Raw genomic sequence first — 21,281 nt, 5'->3', positions numbered from 1 at the left:
TAACAATTAAGACCCATAAAAAGCAAACAACAAATACAAGGAAAAAAAGAAAAAGAGGTAACAGAAAATAAATATACAAATTGAAAAAACATAAAAATTTTCCTTAAAGTTGTATTTGGTACAGGACACTCACAGCTGGAAGTCCTACTCAAAAAAGACTTAAAATCAAAGGGCATACACGTAAAAGCCCACAAAGAGACCAAAGATCATATAGCTATGGCCTCACTTGCCACCTAAAGTGGGGAACTCCCCAGGATCTTCAATGGCTGGAGCGGGTGAATTATACACCCTGTTACCTCCACCACCATATCCACCACCTCTTGAGCCACGACCACGTCCCCTGCCACGACCTCCAAATCTCTCCCCATCAGCAGGCTTCAGAAACTCGTTAATGCTGACAGACTGCACCATGACAACATAGCCAAAGCTGCTATGTCAGCAACATGACCTCAAAACAAATGAGAGCAAAGGACAAAAAGAAAGAGAACAATAGTCTGGGTCAGCCAAAGACTTTTATTAGGTTTCCCACTTGAGAATTATTGATCTTAGCAGTAATTTGGGATCTTTTAGGTATCTAGTCAATGAAAAAGATGTTCCTGGTTTGATCCCACATCAGGGAGTAAGCCACAATTTTCTAATTCTAGAAATTCTATGATCCCACAGCAAAATAATCTGGATCAGCCAAAGACATTTCCTAGGTTTTTCCACGCGAGAATTATCAAAACAGCATTGTGCGGATAGTGGGATCGAAAGAGTCCCAGGTCAATGAAAAAAAAAAAAATTCCTGGTCTGACCCACAGATATGAATGCCAATTTCCCTAATTCTAAATTTCTATGATTTCCCTAGTCAACTAAAATAGAGAAGATAGATTCCTTCCTAGAGGCCAGTGCTAAGTTTACATACTACAAATGGTAAGTTTTTTTTTTTTTTTCCTCTACTTTTTCATACTCCTTAAACTCAATGTCGTCCACCTAAGTGAACTTGGCTCTAAGATGGACTTATATGACTAATAAACTGGCTCATAAATCATATAAGAATGCCGAGCCACATGACAGGCAAGATTGACTTTCCAAACCAGCAAGGCAATAGCATTCAATCCTATGAGAAGCCTAAACATTATCCATGATTTACTAACAAGTAATAGCCAGTGAAGCAAATAAGCAAGGATGCAGAAGGACAAGTCTTTTATGATGAAAGTGGAGAATGCATGTAGAAATGTATGACAAGCCCTACTTTCAAAAAGACACTGACAGCCATATCACAATTGCTTTATATTTACATTTTACAAGCTACTCAATTGTCTCCACCCACAAAAAAAGGAATCAAAAGGGCTTGACATAAATGGAATGTGATGTATAGAGTAAATACTGTAAAGAGCCTTGTAAACTCTTTTCATCTAAGAAATTACAGTGAAAATGTAGCATGAATATCTCAATAACATTACCTTCTTCACTTTCTCCTTTTCAAGTGATTCCTTCTTCTTATCCTTGTCAGAGCCCTAACAGGGAGAAAAAGAGAAGATGAGAAAGGTGTAATACGCGTTTATAAAGATTAAAACAAATGCACTTATGTTTGGTATCAGGAAGTTTACCAATTTAATGAAAACTGATTCATCCTCTTTCTTGTTTGAAAGCTGTTGCATGGACTGGAGATCTTTGTCGACCTCCACCTTCCGTTCCTCAGTCTTGAGTGCTACTAGAGCTTTCCTCTTCTCTTCCAGCAGCTTCTCATACTCTTCAAGAGTCATCTCCTATAACAAAACATTATAAAAACACAAACTATGTTCAATATTCAATAATAATGACTTTTTATAATAAGCCTCTTAGACCCCTGACTAACTTAGCTCACAGTATTGAATGATTTTTGTCTAAAAAAACTCTGTATATTAGATAAATCAGCTACCTATCAATCAACCTTACCAAATACATCAGTCTTTTCACAATATTCAAGTAATAAAGTGGAAAGGTGGGTTTTGTTTCATAATTGTTGTCTTATTCTGATGCAACTTCTTCTCAGTCCACATTCCACTCTTATGTCCCACATGATAGGTGGGTTTTGCAAGATAAAAGCGAGCACATTTAAACAAGGCAAAAGGCACCTCCTCGGCAGAGTGTGTTACCATTCTACGAGCGCATAATTGCTTTTGGTATCTTTTTTGTATTAAGATCCAAGCATAAACTGCACCACATAACTAGAGAAAAAATGGCCTACGAAACATTCCTTTTTCAGTCCTCTTAGTATTCTCTTCCTGGAATTGATTATATGAATATTTCACAGCAAAAGCCAACACACTTAAGTTTTGCATTGTAAAAAAAAATAAAAAAAAATAAATAAATAAATAAATTAAAAATAAAAAATAAACTTAATGAGCTACTAATACTGAGAACCAGGAATCCTAGGATAGACACCAGATATCATTTTTGTTTTTACTTTTTTGGCCTTTCAGTACTCACTCTTACATTACCCTACTCTTTTCTTGTAAAGTCATATTGTATGGATATCACCTGACCATCGCAAGACCCTTTATCAGATCACTTTAATGAACGGAAAGACCATTAAGTGAGAGATGTTTGATGCTCCTCTATGACGTTTGGTGAGGAAACCATATTAGCTGGGGAGGATGGTGATAAACCAAAGGCAAAATACAATGATTTTCGATATCAAGATCATAAGTACTTGAGGATTCTAAGCTCCAAAATATCCCATAAGATGACTTATCCACTCCTAACCCATTTATATCACAGAAACAGGATTTTTATAACTACGATGTCTCACCTTACCTTTTAAAACAAATTGAATAGGTAGATTGCATAATTGCACTAAAAACATGGGCAATAAAAGCAACTGATCTTCAAGCAATAGTCACTAATAGTCTAATACTACTCCGTAAGCAAAGAAAATGTATGCTTTGCAGGCAAGGAAACACGCAGTTAGCTACATTCTATATAAAATTATCATCAAGCTGAGTAGATGAGGGTAAAAAAGCCAACTTCTGTTTATAACCAGATCAAATTCTTCTTAAAAATTTAATGAAAAATATTTTCAACCTCAACTTTATGAAAAAAATATAGCGGAACTAAATTGAAATATTACCTTTTCTTCTGGTTCCTTTTCTTCAGTCTCCTCTAGCTGGGCCTCCTTGTTGCCTTCAGCAGCATCTTCAACAGCTGGAAGACTCTCAGTGTTCAAATTCTTCTCATTTGGTTCTCCAGTTTCCTCGGTACCACTGATAGTCAATAGCATATTTAGTAGCAAACACAGCAAGAAAAAAAAAAAGAGCTCTAAAATCCAGGAACAATATTAAAGTAATAACATAGAGAAAACAATGCTGCAAGTGCACAGAAATCTCACGGAGCAACTTCTTCTGATTCAGCACCCCAGTTTCCACGGCCAAATCCCTCACGTTTGACCTCTTGGCTGGAAGGAAGAAGGTATGTTTTTCAGCAAGAAATCAACAGGAATAATGACACAGTTACACAGGCAGAGAAGGAACACTTACCCACGTCCAGTCCCACTTCGACGTTCATAGGTTCTTCTTGGTCGGTCTCCATCTCTCCCCTCCTCATTGTTGAAACCACCACGGCGACCACCACGGAAAGGGCCACGAGGTCCCCCAAAAGGTCGCCTTCCCCTTCCTTCTTCACCCCTGTCTCCTTGACCGACCACTCCAGTGTTGTTAAAAGCATTTTCATTGCTCGAGTAGTCTCTATTGTAACCACCACGTCCACCACGATCACCTCCACCACGACCGCCTCCACGGCCTCCTCCACGTTGGTTCTCATTCTTTGCCTCCCGAACTACACCAAATACACAACAGCCAACGTCAATGTATGGAATAAAAAGCAAATCCCAATGAGGAATTAATGATAAATACCAAATAGACCCATTATGACCACAATAAACATTGGGTTTTAACTCCAAGGCATCAAATTGGAGTTCAAAATTGCTTACCACAGATCAAACAATACCTCAACTAACTTCTCAGTTAACCATGAAGATCTTAAAACATAATTAGTTCCCAAACTCAATCAAGTACACACCTTTTAATACAACAAATACTCAACACAAACAATTACAACCAAAAGAATGAAACTTAACATACAAACACCACAAGATAACACAAAACACAATCCAAACCAAACACAAATCCAGAGATTATACACAATAACACTTCAAATCTCCAAACTTACAACAACCCACTTCCTAAAATCATATCATATCATATCAATCATCAAACAACAAAACCAGCATAAAACAATCCAATTAACAACAACCCAGATGCTCAAACCTAAATTACAATCAACAAATTACCAAAACAATAAACCATTTCAACAAAATATAGCTACAAAATCAATCAAAACCTCACCAGCTTGAGATGGGGGCAAAGGTTTGGAGGGCAATTTCGCAGCCTTTTGTTGCTGCGATTGAGCACCACCCTGAGCTGGGGCTTTCTTCGGCGCTGAAGCCGCCGCAGCAGCCGCCTTCTGCAGCTGAGCTGAAGCCTTTTCAATTAGCTGCGAAGGGTCATCGTTATCGTTGTCACCCAACAAATCAAAAGGGTTCATAGTCGCCATTTCTTCAAGATTTGAATTGGGTTTTTAGCAAAAATTAATAAAAATGCTACAAAACCCCAGAAAATCAAAATCAAGAACAAAATTAATTTGTTTTAGATGCCATTTGGGGAATTATAATTAAGATTGGTGGGATGTTTTCAGGCAAAAAATGTCACATCCAAAGAGAGAAGAAAAGGGGATAGAGGAAGAAGAGGAGAGAGAGTGAAGAGATGATTGACGAGACTCTAAAACCCTAGCCGCAATAAGAGAGAGAAAGGGAGAGAAGAGAAGAGAAGAGAGAGAAAGTAGAATCTCAACAATCTGAAATTTATCGTGTTCTATGGAGCTCAATTTTGCTGTCAATAATTTTGAGTGGTATATTTATTTTTGTTTCACTGTTTGTTTTTTTTTTTTTTTTTTTGGTTTCATTTTTAACAAATTGTCATAAATTCGTGATTAATATAAATTTTTCCTATAAATAGTTGTGCAAAAATAGAATATAAAGTTTATTGTATTTACCAAATGAATTAAACTAATATAAAATTTAATGAAAAAATAATTAAGATGTCGAAAGTACCCCGTAATAAAACTAATAACATACTAAAATAAAGAAATGATATGTGATTATCACCGTCTTAACCTTTTTCACATCGTGGCTTATTATTTGCTCATATATTCGAACTATGACATCATTACATACATACAAACTACTACTCTGTACTATAAAAAATCCATTCTATGGTAGTTTTATAAAGTATTTTTATCAGTCATATATGATACACTGATACTGTACAATGTTATTACTCCGTATTACACTAGCAATTAGAAATCTAATTCTATGTTTATACTTAATTCCATTTATACGTTAAAAGAGCACAATAGATTAGATAAATCATTATTTAAGTTGATAAAGTGTTGTTAGCCTAGCATTTTTAACCTTGGTTCTGATCCCATGAATCCACTTTGATAATAGCTTGATGCCCAAATATATGCATATACCTCTTTACAATAACATAAGGTCACCGTTGTTTTACTATGTTTGATAGTTATTACGTACATAATTACTAGTTAGCGACTTATTTATACGAGTACTATAACAAGTAAGAGTAACAATTACTCACACAACAATCAGGTAACATATTAATAGAATATGCCAAACACGTCCATAACATGACAAGCTCATGTGTGACACGTTCCAACCACACTTGACACACGTTCATATAAAGAGACCTTAGCTAGTGGTATATCATTGTTTTTAGAATAAAAAACATGTGGGTTAATTCAATTTTAGTCATGGACTACTAGTGAAAATGCAAACAAGAGGTGGAGAAATTTGATGTTGAATGGCGCTACGTACTTGAGTAACTTACCAAATCAATATTATTAACATTACAATTTGTATACTTTGGTCCCCTTATGCGTACCCTAAAGCTTAACTCTTGATGGATACATTTAGAAGATGTTTGGTATGAGATCCATCTTCAACAAACTTACCACCACTGCCATTGACATTATCACTTTCATCATCACTACCACTTCCACCTCCTTCATCTCCAGCCTATAATAATTCAAAATAACAACGCCACACGTCATACTCTATTTTTTTTTTTTTTTTAAAAAAAAAAAAACATCTATATTGAAATTTCTAGTGTTAAAGACTTAAAGCTGATTCCATGTATTCTAAATATCTAATGTTATTTCTTTTAATTCATATTCCTTCTAACTCCCATTCCTTTGCCTTTCAGACATTTTTATTGTTGAATTGAATACGAACATCATTATATTATATGACAAAAAACACATGCACATACACATACACATTATTTCACTATAAAATATCATTTGTGTGTCGCACATGCCAAACTTATTTGTGTAGATGAAAAATCTTTTTTGACAAAAATCTAGATTAAAATTCTTACCCCAAATGAAAAATAGAATTCTAATCTTATTAGTTTTAAAGTTTTGGTACAACATTAAAAGAAAATTTTCACAATTTCTTGAAAATAGCCTATGGACACAATATTTTTTAAAAAACTAATAGAAAAAAAAATTAAAGTCGGGGTTTGGTGAAAAGCTAAAAGTTGGTAGTTGAGGCTAAGCTGATTGTGCTAGTTGATGATTTTGATTAGATTATTAATTAGCTGATTACATAACGGGTTGTTTGGTTTGCTCGGGGTAAACAAAATGGAATGAACAAAATGAAAGAAAAAGAATAGAATGAAAAGCCCTAACATTTACTATGTTGTTTGTTTTGAAAAAATAAAGGGAAAGTTTTCAGTCTCACTACCACATAACCACCTATTTCCTTCAATCCCTACCTTTCCAGCCACCACCCAGCTAACTCACCATTCGCCGCCTCCCCCACCACTTGTTGTCGTTCCCCTTCCCCCAGCCCTAAAAAACCCTCCCCCTCCCCGTAAAACCGTCGGTCACGCCTCCCCCCCACCCACTAAAACCTGGAAAAACAGCGACAAGGGGTAGGGTATTGATGAGGAGCGTGCGAAGGGTGGGGGAAGAGCAGCGATGATAGTGTGGGTAGGTAGTATGGTAGTGGGGGTAGTGGTGGTTAAGGAAAAGGAATGGAAAAGGCTGGGGGGCAGGAAATCAATGTAAAATACATTTGGGTGAACTCATAAATAACACTGGGAAAAAGGTACAAACAAATAACAACAAAGGGAATGGAGCCTGTTCATTCATTTTCCCTTTGATTATTAACCCGAACCAAATAGTCCCTAAAAGTGTTTAGTAAATATGAGTAGTTAATTGGTTAAAGTTGTTTATGTGAAATGACTAATAAGCTAATTGGGGGGTAGGTAGTTAGGAAATGGGTTTTTGATTAAATAGGGGTATAAGTGTAGATTAACTTTAAGATATGAACAAGCTAATGAAAAAGCTCCTAAATTAAAAAGAGTTTTTTTTATTTTTTTTATTTTTTTTTATTAAAACAAAACAACTCATCAATAAAAAGCCATCCGCCATCTACAAATGAAATCTAAATTAACAAATACATAAAATTGAAACAAATTTGGGTTTCCTTCATCAAAGCTACCATCGTTGAAAAGATCTTGCACTGTGGTACTGGTACATCTCTCACACACATCGCTGGAATATACAGCCTTTTCGGAGAGATGGTCTAACGATTTGTTGTAGCCGTAAGGATGATTTTCATCTGATTCGCTTAAACGCATTTGAAAACTTGACGACAACCGATGCGATTCCAAACAAATCTTTACCAGCGAACTGACAATACTGCAAAAGATGATTACCTTTTTGATAAACCCTAACACACAAACAAACCATAAACGTAAACAAACAACTAAGGGTTCGTTTGACAACGCTGTTGTTTTCTGTTTTTTGGTTTTTTGTTTTTTAAAATTATATTATATATGAAATGTAATCCCCCGTATTTTTAAATATTTTATAAATGAAAATTTATTTTATTTATAATATTTATTTGTTATTTTTCATAATTTAATTTCAAAAGTTTCAAATTATTAATCTGGGTCGAAAATTATTTGAACAAATTATTTTATGCACCTTTATTCTACAATTTATGTCCAATCACACAAGCCTAACCCATTTGTTTACTTAATCGACCCATTATTTTTATGAGGCCCAATCTTTCTTTTTACCCTACAATAATTCTCTCCTATAAATACCCCATGAATCTCCAAAAATTTCCCACACAAAAAGGTTAGTCTTATTTTCATCCTCTTTTGTTTCATTATTTTGCTTAATGTTAATTTAATTGTTTTGGGTTTTGATTTTAGTATAATGATTATATTTTTAGTATCAAATTATATTTTAATGGTATAAAGATTATAAATTTCAGATTATATTTATGTTATAAATTTCATATTTTATGAATTATAAACCTAGGGTTTCAATTTATTGAAAATCATGATTTTAGGGTTTTTATGAACAATTGATTTAGGGCTTTTATAGTAATGATGTTTTGAAATTTTGGTGATTATAACTACTGATTAGTTTAACTTAATTCCAGATTATTTTGAACACATAGATTCGTGTTTTAATTTTTAGATTTCCGTTCGTTAATATTAATCCCGTTTTAATCCCGATCAGGTTCTAAACTCATCCGATTTTGACAAAAAAGTAGTGTTTTCCATGTGGCAACAACGTTTTAAGAAAAACTCACTACCAAAGGTAGTGAGAACCACCCTCTCGTGGCCAAATTCAGCCTCTAAATATGATTTTCGGGCAGTTTTTGGTTTTTAACGAAGTTTTTTTAAAATTTTATCCTTGAGTTTGATTAATAAAATTAATTATGTTTAAAGTTAATTAAGCATAAATATATGTTTTTACTGAAGTTTTAAGTGTTGGAAATAGTTTCTAAGTACTACTTTTGATGTTTTATAAAGAGGGTTTAATCACCCATTAAAAAGGGAGATTTTTAGGGGTTTTTATATAATTTTTAGATTTTTATTAGACTTTGAACTTGCTGTAATTTCATGTATAAGAGTGTATTTTAAGGTTTTTATGAAGAAAAATTTAAATAACTATATATAAGCCTTTAATTTTAACTAAAGGGAAGGTTTTAAAGTGTTGTTTGATTTGCATTTTGAAGGTTTTAAAGTAAGTTAGTATTGCTGTAAATTTGATTGATTGGGTATTGATTGAGATGTTATTATTTGGCTTAGGAGAGGAGTTTATTGAAGGTGATTTCTAGTTAGTAAAGTGTCATACTAATTCGTTTGCTCAAGGTACGTACAAGTTACGAAACCTTTCTTTTAGGTGCATGTTTAAGGACGACGGATCGAGAACTTAGTATCATGTATAGGGATGACTAAGTTAAATTGTTTGGTTATACATTGTGAATTTCGTATGACGTGCACTATTTTATATTGCAAGTATTATTTGTGCTCTGATTATGCAAGGTGCGCTTAGAGGCAAAGGTATATGATTGGTGTAATGATTAATTTATTACTCATTCATGATTATGCAAGCAGGATGAGTAAAGGAAGGATTTAAGTCTTCTAAGACGAGGTTGAGGTTTTGGGGTGCCTTATGCACTCAAGGTGTTTATACACCGAGGTAGTAAAGGAATAAATAATAAATGTTGTTTGCCACTAATAAATCAAGAATTGAAATTGAAAAGTTGTTTTACTTGATTGAGTTGATATTGGATTGATTGTATTGTTATGCATATGAGTCATCGCCAAGTCTAAACCTGTAAATCACGTAAAGTGCAAGATGAATGAGCAATAAAACTCTGGATTGGTGCACTTCTGGAGTAATGACAATCAGGGGTTGGGGTACATGGGGTATTAGCCGTGTACTTTTCTCGAGGCCGTCTGATCTACGAGTCTCTTATTTCAAATATTTTTCAAATCTAGGAGTTAGGTGAGATCTCATACTAACTACGGTCACGGAGTCGCGCCCGTGGTCGTTGGATGTTTATTGATGTTTCCGAAAGGAGACATGGGGTTTTTTTCTTTTATTGATGTTCCAAATGGAGCATGAGTTGGACAACCTTGTCTATTGCGTAATCCAATGAATAAAAATAATGATTTACCTATTATTAATTAATGGAGTCTTAGTAATATAAATAGTTGAGTCGTGTGTTGAGTCTATAATTTAATGATGCATGATGATTGATTATTAGTAGCAGGTTATGGATTTCTTAATTTATTTTGCAGCTTGTATGTACTCAGCTTTGCTGATTGCGTGCTTTGTGTGTCTTTCTTTGGTCATGACCTTCGCCTTTCAACGAACCTGTGACGATACAATTTTTACACTTGTAATATTGGGGAGCAGAATTACCACAGGTTCTTACACATGCAGCATTCATCAGGGTTGTGGGATCTTGAGTAGAGAGTTGGTTGTTTGCATTTTATTTCTTTTGCAAGTTTGAATTTATATTAATTCGATTTTATTCGACACTATTTCTTTTGGGTTTGAATTTATTTGAACACTGAATTTAATCACTTACTACTTTTATTGGGTTTTGAATAAGGGCCTTAATGGTTCCAAGTTGTATGACTTAATTTGGTTTCATTCGTTTGTTTTGAAACTTATTTATAACTGATTTAGTTTTTCCGCTGCTATTTTCTGATAAAGCCTTAACGTTTGAACACGTGGCGGTAGCACGCGCAGTAATTCTCTTGAATATTGTTCAGGGTCCTCACAGGTTTAAAGACAGAATTATTGGGGTGTTACATGAAACATAATGAATCAAAAATTATTTAGACTTATTAAAATCATGATAATTTTGAAAACTGACAACAGAAAAGTGGAAACACCTTTTTCTTGTTTCCTGTTTTTGGGTAATGCTATATGTAGCCCTAAGGGCTATATATAAGCATTAAATACAGTCTTGGAAATTGTATAAAATTAGAAATTCATGACAAAAACACGCGTAAATCAGTGTAATTAGTGTTTATATTTTGATGATTTCTTAACTTTTTACGATTTTTAAGTGTAAATTTAATGCTTATATGTAGCCCTAAGGGCTATGTATAACATTTTCCTTTATTTTTTAAGAGAAAGCCAAATTAGCTTATTTACTGAGTGTCAATAAGTTGTCAAATAAGCTAGTTTTGCCTCAATAAGCTATACTCTCGTAGTCGTATAGCAAACACAGTTACACAGCCCAAAAGAAAATCGCACAAGAATATTCCAATTGTAAACTAGGGTTAGGGTTCAGTATTTGCTTCCCATTGTCTCCCATATATATACTCTTCCTTCCGTCATTTTCTACTCTCCACCATTATACCATCTTTAATCTCTACATCTTTCAAAGAATCTTTAAAGCAAATTCAAATATGGAGCAAACTTTCATCATGATCAAGCCTGATGGTGTCCAAAGAGGACTGGTTAGTTTCAATTTTCACCTTTTTTAATTCAATTTTTCCGATTTTTTTGCTGCTTATTTGGGTTTTTAAAGTTTCAATTTGATTTTTTTTGCTGCTTAATTGGGTTGTTAAACATGATTCATCATTGATTTAATGGCAAATTCAACTGGGTTGATTGAATTTTGAACTGGGTTTTGAGATAATAAGTTTTTCTTGTTTAATTTGGTTGTAAAATACAGAGTTGGAAGATTTTAGTGTCAAATTGTGAGTTGTGATTCTGATTTCGTTTTTTTAAAAATGTGTAGGTTGGTGAGATCATCAGCAGATTTGAGAAGAAGGGTTTCTCTTTGAAAGGTATGATCTGAATTTTACAAATTTGGAGCTTTAAACAATTATCTCCTCTGTTTTCAGTATTATGTAATTAGTTGCGAGGTTAATTTAATGATTATCATTAATATGTTGCTTAAACTAATGATATTAGCACAAAAGTGTGTTTATTTGATGCCAATAATTTTGTCTCCAAGAATAAAATTATGCTTTTTACTTGCTGCCCCATGTCTGATTTCTGATTTCAATATTAATAATGTTTTGACTGAACTCAAATTCGGAACCTATTGTGTATTAGTTGTTAGTCGAATTAAGGTCTATGTATTGGATTTGGAATGCTCTAGTTTTAGTTGATGTCTCTACTATTGCACACTTAAAAGTTTAAGTTTTGGTTGATGTGGCTGCCTATTGAATGTTGGTTGTTTGGTTTATGTGTAGCTTTGAAATTTGTGAATGTGGACCGCCCTTTTGCCGAGAAGCACTACGCAGACTTGTCTGCCAAGCCCTTCTTCAACGGTTTGGTCGAGTACATTGTTTCTGGACCCGTGGTTGCTATGGTCTGGGAGGGTAAGGGTGTTGTTGCCACCGGAAGGAAGCTCATTGGAGCCACCAACCCACTTGCTTCAGAGCCAGGAACCATCCGTGGCGATTTTGCCATCGACATTGGCAGGTACTTAATGCTGCTTATGCATTTATTTGATTAGTTAGTAATGTCAATTTTGAAGTTTTTCCTGTGTGTTTGAGTTGGATATATATGCTGTCTTCAATGTGTTTTCCCGATTTTTTAGGTATAGTAATGACTTCTTCGATGATTGATACTCTCTGCTTAGGAAATACCTGCATATTGATGATTTCCTCTATTTAACCAAACAAATGACCCAATTCATATTTGTACTCACAATATTAGAAAGTAGTCTATACATGATCTGTGTATGTTTAATGAAATGTTGTGTGTTTTGATTTTCCTTTTTGTTTTGTTCATATGCAGCGCCAACTGCGAATAACTCAATGGAGTATAATTTTGTACTTTTACATGAATAGTCAGTTAGGCACAGTAAGAGTTCACAAAAGTAGATTTGGGTTAATGATCACTTCTTTATTTTGACCGACATAGGAGTCTTGATGCATGAACGGCAATTATATTGTGTGAAAACTAAAATTCCCTTTATTGAGGTGTAATCATTAAGCAAAACAGTTTAAAGAACTCTTTTGTCTGATTGAGTCAGTTTTACCAAAAAGAATCTTGATTGTCATGTATCTCCTTGTGCTTTGATTCTACATTCCTTTTTTTAGTTAGAGCTTTGTATCAATGTAGTTCAACGATACTCACTCGTGTTTTTTTCCTGACTTTTCCGGGGGGAGTTAGCTAATTTTTTCTTTTCAACCCTATGATTTACTTTATGTTCCCGTGCTATTTGTTAATCGACGAATATATGAATTTTGCAGAAATGTCATCCATGGCAGTGATGCTGTTGAAAGCGCAACCAAGGAGATTGCTCTTTGGTTCCCCGAGGGAGTTGTTCACTGGCAAAGCAGCCAACACTCGTGGATCTATGAATAGATCTATTCCTGCTTAATATGGTTTACTTGCCAACCCTCTATGTGGAACTTGACTATCTAAGAGTTGCTATTATCTTGAGAAAACATATTTGCCAAATTAGACATTTTGGTGTTGGTTAATCATATTAGACAGCTTTTTTTGATTGCGGTGTTCTGTTTAGTGTGTTACATGTGTTCTGCAGGAGCATTTGATGACATGCTATATTATTGAATGAGATATTCATCCTAATGTTGCTCTATATATGGTTGATCCAAGCTGTTTGTGAGCTGACATCATCTAAATGTTTAGACTTAGAAAAGCTTCTATTTATTGGCCAGACCGCCAGATTGTTATATCTGACTCTAAGATGAACAACTGTTATGGGGACGAACAGTAGGAATATGCATTGGCAAAGAATACTCGAATAACTAATTAACAATTGAGATTATTTTGAATTATTTTTTTCTTTTTTTTAAAATACAAAAGTACCAACAAAAAAGGCACACGAGTAAAATATACGCAAGAGTTGCAGTGGTTTTTAGTAGTACAAACTGCCTGTCAAAAAGAAAAAAAAGAAAAAGTAGTACAAACTGGTGTAGTTGAGTTTTCAGAAGTATAGATTCAGTTTAGTATTGCAGCAGGTGGTACGAAGTAGTACAGTTTCAAAAATCAGGTTTTATTCTTATTGTACTAACATAAGCTAAGAGAACATCATCTGATTAACTCAATTAAGGACTTGAGTTCTGCGGTTCTTGTTGGCTTTCTGAGCACAGTTTTGTAGTGTTTCCTTGTGTCAGTTATTCATCTGAAGAGCACGGCGGGCTAGGCACCTATAATCTGTACCAATTTATTCCCTTGCCTCCCTGCATTGAGCATCGTTACCTTGACGACAATTGTGGATATGATCAGTTCACGCTGTTACCTTATTTCACTTACGAGTCGTTGAGCCCTCTTTTTTGCCGATATATCAGAAGTTGAAAGGTTGGTTTGCATCTTCCCGTCGAAGCCTGGAAGAAATATAGCCCGTTATTGAACTAGTGTTCAATCACTTTGCCTCTATCATTATTCGTTTCCAAAATGCAGCATAGTGGGAATGTGCCGACGTCAGGTTTATCTTTAGTTTTTAAAGTAGTACTGCACGCAGCAATGATTTGGGTAATTTTACGGAAACGTAGAAAGGCGAAACAAATTCACGAATTGTGAAATTGTGATGATTGAAGGAATAATATTAGGCATAATATTATGATTTATGAAGTCAGATGCGAGAAAATTAAGTAATAGAGTACATGTTTGCTAGAATCAATGTTGAATATTGATAGTGGTAGGTTGATTTAGTTTCTGTTTTTTGCCAAGGTTCTGTTACGAAGTACAGTAGGTATCTGATGGTAACTATTCTGTATTATCGCAGTCTCATTGCATACCCAAACACAGGAATCCCGCTTCGAATTGGCTTTCTATGTCATCAAACTCTGCAGTTTTGAGCAGGTCAACAAATCACCCCTCACGCACGCCAATCTCTGCATGCCCTTCCTCTATTACCTCTCCATAGTGATGATTCTGAGAAGCTTGGCCGTGTTTTGAAGCCTGAGGCCTTAAACTTGGGTCAAGCTAGACGTGAGCCTTAACATGAAGAACAAGCATTTAATCCCCCCACATCCTACAGACCCACAATAACCAACAATATAATAAAAATACTCTTAATGTAGTTAGGCCTATTATTAATATTCTAGCTAAATGATTAACATTCACACCAACATGCAAGGACAATATAGAACTTTAAATTTCTGAATGAGCAAAGAATTCTGATTAAGAATCAAGAGATGCTCCTATCGTCCTATGGTTAGAAAGTTAAGAGCTTGACAGTTCGATCTACCTTTCACACCTTCCCATCAAAGCATGAAAGAAAAGATAAACTCAATCCCTGAGCTAGTGTTTCCAAATCACTCCTCCCATCACCATTACCACTCTCGCCAATCTGACCAGAGAGTGAAGCTCTGCTAGCTGCTTCTGCTGCTTCCAGGAGATTGAACATTAACATTCTTGCCTCTGAAAATACTAAGAAAAACACACTAACTAGCGACGACGAGAACATCCAATTAAGAAAACCCAAGCCCTAAAACTGGCATATTTTCATTGACAAGATAAAACTGGCCACATCTATAGCAATTCAGTTAGGTACTAAACTGCTGATTTATGACCACCTGTGCTTACAAAAGCCACTCCTAAAATCAAATTGACAATGAATCCGGGTTTCAAGATGGCACACCAAATCTTCTACGACCAGCACCATCCAGTTAGGTATCAAAGACAGAATTTCCCGTGGAAGGAATGGACTAATTCAATAAGAGAATAAAGGTTTCCAACATCTTGCATCTAACTTTCATCTTAGTTCTCTTGAAAGCTACCTATTTAGAGAGAAGGCTATATGATGGCAGGTCTTCAAGCCGAATAATGTCCTCAAGCATCATTTCTTTCTCAAGCTGACGGCGTGTAGCCTTCATCACCGCCTACAAAGATATAATAAAATGTACAATAAGCAAACGTCACAGAATTCAAGTGAACTAGAACCAACTTAAACAAAGTTCAGTAAGTGCAGTAAAAGATAGACCAAAACCAAGCATTCCAAGACCTGAAAACATAATCATTGGTATTGATTCCTCATAGGAAATACAAGAACAGAAAACTCTCTGATATTAGCAAGCTTGCAAGTTGGCTGGGTCCAAAGACAGAGAATGAGAGAAGTATAAACAAGAGCAAAATAGAACTTTAGGCCAAGACAATTGAAAAATAAATGAGGTTCGAGATGACAAACACAAATGCAAAAGACCACCTTTTCAACTACGGCAAGATTTTTGCTGAAGAGAACTTACATTAAAGTCCATGTATGAAGCATGCATTTCAAGCCAAAGATGGTCAAGCAGCTTGAAGGTGATACAATATAGCAGATCAAATGCTGAATCATTTTCTGGAAAAGGAAAAGGCAATTTCATCTAAGTAACACCAATCACACAATATATCAAAATCCCATAAAAATTGGCTGATCTGTAGAGGGAGGTGAAATTACCAGATAGGCATTTTAGGAAAATTGCTCCCACCAGTGTTCGTGGCTTGACTGGATAAATGAAGCACGGTTTATCAGCACAATTAAAAAGTTTGCAGTGAGAACCTACTTTTATTAACCATTGCAGAGAAACTATGGATTCTACATTTATTCAGGAGCTATAGTGCAGATGCAGAGTCCAAACAAATGAACAAATGCAACATTTCAGGCACCAACTTATCGAAGGCGAAAGGCCAATGTCCTCTACATTGAATATAATTGATTATATACCAAAGACATTGACACGTATCTAGGCTAAATTTTAAGTATTTATTTATATAAATATACTAAGAGAAGACGAGTTTGTGGCACCACCAAATCTTATGGTACTTGAAATATATATGTCCAATACCACGTCACACTGCTCTACTACAACATCGCGCAAAAGAAACCTTCCTTTTTAAATGCCAATATAAAGCAATTATATAACTCAACGTGGATAAAACATCTGAAATTGTAAGGCCAAGAGCTATAAAGGTCAAATAAAAACTACAGAGTGATTTCTCTTCAAGTAGCAGGATAATGAATACAAGAATCAGAACAAAGTCAAATTATATAGAAAACGCACCTGCTTCAAGATCTAACATCTGGATCAGCATGAAGGTAATATTCACACCTGCTACAGCAAATGGGTATTCCCACATAGCTCGATCTCCCTCCTGCTTACGCAGAAGGTCCTGAAAGGATTTCTAGATAACACAAGCAGATAGTGCATGTCAGTGTACCTACTAAAAACAGTAACAAAGCAGAAGGGGAGGTGAATTTGAGCTGTGAGATGGCTAAAACTGGCTTGTGTATTGTGTAGATATGCAATGATGTTCCATCTTTGTAATCATAAATTAATTTCTCCATATGACTAATTTGACATTAAGTTCACTGGTAGTTAGAAATTTCTTACATCAAACAACATTGAGAAGAGCTGATGACAAAAAAGGTGCATTGAACTTCAAAAAAACCCAGAGAAAACACCATGATAATATTTTCATCATTATTTAAAAATGACAAGCCTGTTTATATATAATTTTCCCTAAGTTGATTTGCATGATACAAGTGTGCATCAATTTTTCAAAGATGAGTAATCCTAGAATACTTTCACAATCAAACAGCTCTTAATTCAATTTCGTTCATGGACTAGAGCCTAGAGCTATACTTGAAGTGTTATTGTGGCATCCCCAAACTACTGCACACCAAAATATCACATAATTTATCACAGCATATTAACTAAATTAACTCATGCGCATGAGTGTCCTTGAGACAAACTGCACTTAATAGCCTCATATTTTCAAGCATGGATTTTTAGTTCCCACTCTCATAAAGTCAACATGCACTATCATTCACACCTTTTTATTTGGATTTAAAAATCCCCTCAATATCTGCTTTTTAATAGGATCTTGTACAATTTGTTCCAAATCTATTAAATAATGTATCAAGATACCATGGCTAAAAAGTCAAAGATCATTTGATATTGGAGCATTCAGAACTATCCAAGATATATACAAACAATTCTAATCATCAAATGCCTCCATCAATCAAAACACCATGACTAGGCAACTAAGGGGAGGCCAACTTCTCCATATCTAACTCATTAAATCCAGACCAAAAGTCTTAACAAATTAAACTAATTTACAATGATATACACATAAATATTAGTAATGCTTTTTTTTATAAAAAAAAAACTGAATAGAGTCAGTAATCTGATGTCTAAAGTGGAAAGAAAGGAAAATGATGACATACCGGAAAATTTTTAGCAAAAAACAACAAGTTCTCCAATGATATAAAGCCGCCACCCCTGTTGAACATTGAAAATTAAGTTAAGTACTATGATTTAACAAAACAGAGGAAGACTGAACAAAAGAATGCTGAAATACCTAAAATCTGTGGATGGATCCTTCCCCTGCCATCCCATCTCCTTCCATTGTTCAGATATCAAATCATGAAGTTCTTCACCAGGAAAGGAAGCCTTCCACAATGCCCTCAAAGCTTCCTTCGCAAATCACCACCAAGAAACTAGAGTCAGTAGCAGCAATACTCTCTATTTACATGTTAATGTTAGCTAAACAGGCTTGAGAAGAGGAAAAATATAGTAATCAATCACAATCGACACGTGACTTATATTAAAGCTCTAAAACCTCTACAATGGGCATGGCAGGAGGTACCTGATGTTCTGGGTTTGAACTATCATAGGGAACATCAATACGACTCTGCAACCGTTGCAAGCACTCTTCCTGAAAGCACATGAGCCAAAAACAAAGAAACTCAGAATACTACGAGAACTTCTCATATGAGCATGTTCAACAAATGAGAGAAAGAACACAGATGAAGCTCATAAAAAGCTAATTTTCTAATTCAATGAAACAAAATGTAAATCTAAAACACTTCTTCCATAAAACTAAATTGTCTTAATATGAGATTTATTATCATCAGTATGAGGTACATCATTGCTCACATGAGCAAAGGGGTAGCAGAAACTAGTGAAAAAGCTTCACAACAAATTCTTATTGATATCAGCTGAGAAAGGTATCATGATAAGAACAACAAATCAATGGTATAAGTGATACCAACAAAAAAAAAGGAGAAATCTTAATTGGTTAGCAGCTTTAATCTCAAATTAATAACCTGTGTTGGAGTCAAATCAAACGATGGCCGAGCATCACTATCTCTTCTTTGAGCACAAACACACGAAAGACCTTTACCTATCCAAGCTGTTGATCCCGCAACAACTTCAGCTGCAAACAACAACCATCGCTGATGTAAGGCATTGCCAAAAAACACTAAATTCTAAAAATTACCCAAACAAACATGATCAATTCGACACAAATCGAAAACAAAACTCCTTAAAACGAATAAACAACAAAATCAACTAACTCATTTTCTCAAACTAATCTAGCACCAACTTTGAGCAACAACGAAACCAAACATAATCTACTCAACAGCAGATGAGCAGAATATCTACCAAACAAATCAACAAAAAATTATATACTACTAAAACTAATTATTTCCTTACATAAAATTAAGAAAACAAATAATCACCATTTCCATATAAGACTATGGGTGGGTGCAGTTGATCCATATTTTTTCCACTCAAACTTGCTGACAAATGATCAGAAAAAATCATTACAACAGCAATTCTTCCACTATTATTACACAAAATTTATTTCAATAAATCGTTAGAGCAGTTAGCCTACCACATATATATTCATATTGATATTCATATAAATAATAATTTGTTGAAGACTCAGTAAATGACGAACGTGACGCCAAACATAATAATGAAGACTCCAGTCATTCTCTCAACATTCAATTTCCAGCTAACTCACAGCTTTTACCATCAAATTGACTCAATACTATAAACTAACATCATCAGAAATTCAATTACCTCATCAAATCTATACTATATATTAAAAGGCGTTCCTAATCAAGGATACACGCCACATGGCACCCATTTCTTCCACCAAGAAGATGACACATCATCAAGGAGAATTGGAACATGTCAACTAAAAAATATTTATGTCAAGAATTGAACTCGGGTTCATAAGAAAATAAATAAAAATTCATACCAACTTTGCTATCTAATACCTTTGTTTATTTATTCTTCTTAAATAGTTAATGTATGGCATAAGATTGTTTTTATTTTTTTTTTATTTTTTTATTTTTTTTGGTATAAATTATTTTCTTCAACTAAATCTATAATGAAGGTATTTAAGATTATTATAATAAAAGAAAATTATAATTTGAATTAAAGAATATTTATATTAACATATAGACCCGGGGCATCGCCCGGGCTAAACACTAGTTAATTAATTATTACTCGTATTTTTAAATTAACATGAATGAATTATGAATTAATCATATTTGCATCATTCCACTTGTTTTCTACATAAAAGAGGAGAGAGAAAATAGAGAGAGAGTACCGGAATTCGTATGGTAAGAGCCACGGTCCAAACTCTGAGAAATTCGGCGAACAGCGACGAACGAACCACCGCGGTCATCCATTTTCCGGCGAAAACCTTATTTTCCGGCGAATTTGAGCTCAAATTTTCAGTTCATTCCGACAAATTTCCGCCGGAAAACCTTATTATTGCACAAAAATGGAGGAAAAAATGCGAAACTCTCTCGAGTTTAATCGAATGCGAAAAAAAGTGAAAATAACAAAGTATAATGCGAAGAAAACTGCAAGAATCGACGCTGAAAAGTGTCGCAAAAAGAAAAATGACACTCTCCAAGAAATCGAACCGCCAAAAAACGCCGATCTCGAACTGAAACTCAACGCAGAAATCAAGAAATGATTTCTTTAACGAGAAAAAAAAGGAGAAAATATGAGCTTCTGAGAGAGAAATTAGGGTTTCGAGATCTGCAATAATATCGCCATTGTTGGAGCTTGAAACTTTCTCTCTCTAGTTTCAGTGGTTTCTCTCTCTTCAACCTCGCACTCTTTCTCTCTCTATATATGCTCGGAGGCGTTAAGTGTTTGTTAGGAAGGTGGAAGTAGAGCGCAGTGTTTTACGACTTTTTATTTTATTTTAATTATTGGTTACTAAACTATGTAGTAATTAAATTAATTATGTATATATTGGATTTCTCCAACTATTTTTATGATAAAGTTTCTTAATTAATTGGATTTTTTATGTAATGATCTTTTTTGACTTGTAAAAAAGGTACTAAAAGTATGATAATTATTAATTGTGCTTTGGTAAGGACATAATCATGGGGGTATTATGGTCAATGTATGTGTTATAAATTACAAGAGGTGGTGTGATAAAAAAGCAAAGTTGATTTGCTAGGCTTTGGGGAGTGGAAATTGGAAAGTATGTTGGTTTAAAAATTGGGTAGTACAAAGTAATTCCTCTTAACGCCTTGTTTTGTTCACCTTATTTTCACTTATTTCATGCCTATTTAGTTAAGTGAAGTTAAGTTCGGTTTACTCAGAAAAAATAAAGTCAGATATTCA

At 34.5% G+C, this 21,281-nt stretch overlaps 3 protein-coding genes across 4 annotated transcripts; 1 reads left to right on the top strand and 2 right to left on the bottom strand.

The window, feature by feature from the left end:
* Positions 1-50: 50 nt before the first annotated feature.
* LOC145613361 (RGG repeats nuclear RNA binding protein A-like) lies at positions 51-4,895 on the bottom strand. The gene is made up of 7 exons (XM_081668455.1): positions 4,368-4,895; positions 3,501-3,798; positions 3,353-3,418; positions 3,095-3,227; positions 1,593-1,751; positions 1,446-1,499; positions 51-402 (listed from the first exon to the last, which is right to left on the bottom strand). The coding sequence occupies exons 1-7, from the start codon at positions 4,573-4,575 to the stop codon at positions 223-225; spliced, it is 1,098 nt and encodes a 365-aa protein (XP_081524581.1). The 5' UTR covers positions 4,576-4,895; the 3' UTR covers positions 51-222.
* A 6,335-nt stretch (positions 4,896-11,230) lies between these two features.
* Positions 11,231-13,396, top strand: LOC145613382 (nucleoside diphosphate kinase 1-like). Its single transcript, XM_081668480.1, has 4 exons — positions 11,231-11,387; positions 11,672-11,720; positions 12,132-12,363; positions 13,140-13,396. The coding sequence occupies exons 1-4, from the start codon at positions 11,337-11,339 to the stop codon at positions 13,252-13,254; spliced, it is 447 nt and encodes a 148-aa protein (XP_081524606.1). The 5' UTR covers positions 11,231-11,336; the 3' UTR covers positions 13,255-13,396.
* A 1,933-nt stretch (positions 13,397-15,329) lies between these two features.
* LOC145614582 (uncharacterized) lies at positions 15,330-20,810 on the bottom strand. 2 transcript variants are annotated; one of them, XM_081669640.1, is made up of 9 exons: positions 20,245-20,810; positions 18,950-19,059; positions 18,490-18,558; positions 18,202-18,317; positions 18,068-18,122; positions 16,902-17,022; positions 16,298-16,345; positions 16,104-16,198; positions 15,330-15,740 (listed from the first exon to the last, which is right to left on the bottom strand). In XM_081669640.1, exons 1-9 carry the CDS (start codon positions 20,324-20,326, stop codon positions 15,639-15,641), a joined length of 798 nt encoding a protein of 265 aa, XP_081525766.1. In that variant the 5' UTR covers positions 20,327-20,810; the 3' UTR covers positions 15,330-15,638. The 2 variants fall into 2 exon arrangements, with proteins under 2 accessions (XP_081525766.1, XP_081525765.1); XM_081669639.1 differs by lacking the exon at positions 20,245-20,810 and adding an exon at positions 19,364-19,521.
* Positions 20,811-21,281: the final 471 nt, after the last annotated feature.

The sequence above is a fragment of the Chenopodium album genome, chromosome 25 (genome assembly GCF_948465745.1).
Source record: "Chenopodium album chromosome 25, dcCheAlbu1.1, whole genome shotgun sequence".
In the NCBI taxonomy this organism is placed as follows: domain Eukaryota; kingdom Viridiplantae; phylum Streptophyta; class Magnoliopsida; order Caryophyllales; family Amaranthaceae; genus Chenopodium; species Chenopodium album.
The sequence above is the reverse complement of the archived record's forward strand: the minus strand, read 5'-3'. Positions and strand labels throughout refer to the sequence as shown.

What these genes read in the sequence shown, in the direction of transcription:
- LOC145613361 (XM_081668455.1), bottom strand. Translation starts at nt 4,575, where the DNA reads ATGGCGACTATGAACCCTTTTGATTTGTTGGGTGACAACGATAACGAT. An exon ending in TTTGCCCCCATCTCAAGCTG is followed by an intron (nt 3,799 to 4,367) that starts GTGAGGTTTTGA and finishes TATTTGGTGTAG; the next exon opens with TTCGGGAGGCAAAGAATGAG. An exon ending in AATCAGTTTTCATTAAATTG is followed by an intron (nt 1,500 to 1,592) that starts GTAAACTTCCTG and finishes TCTCCCTGTTAG; the next exon opens with GGCTCTGACAAGGATAAGAA.
- LOC145614582 (XM_081669639.1), bottom strand. Translation starts at nt 19,448, where the DNA reads ATGATTTTTTCTGATCATTTGTCAGCAAGTTTGAGTGGAAAAAATATG. An exon ending in TTGATTTGACTCCAACACAG is followed by an intron (nt 18,559 to 18,949) that starts GTTATTAATTTG and finishes ATGTGCTTTCAG; the next exon opens with GAAGAGTGCTTGCAACGGTT. An exon ending in GATCCATCCACAGATTTTAG is followed by an intron (nt 18,123 to 18,201) that starts GTATTTCAGCAT and finishes AATGTTCAACAG; the next exon opens with GGGTGGCGGCTTTATATCAT.
- LOC145613382 (XM_081668480.1), top strand. Translation starts at nt 11,337, where the DNA reads ATGGAGCAAACTTTCATCATGATCAAGCCTGATGGTGTCCAAAGAGGA. An exon ending in ATGGTGTCCAAAGAGGACTG is followed by an intron (nt 11,388 to 11,671) that starts GTTAGTTTCAAT and finishes AAAAATGTGTAG; the next exon opens with GTTGGTGAGATCATCAGCAG. An exon ending in TTTGCCATCGACATTGGCAG is followed by an intron (nt 12,364 to 13,139) that starts GTACTTAATGCT and finishes TGAATTTTGCAG; the next exon opens with AAATGTCATCCATGGCAGTG.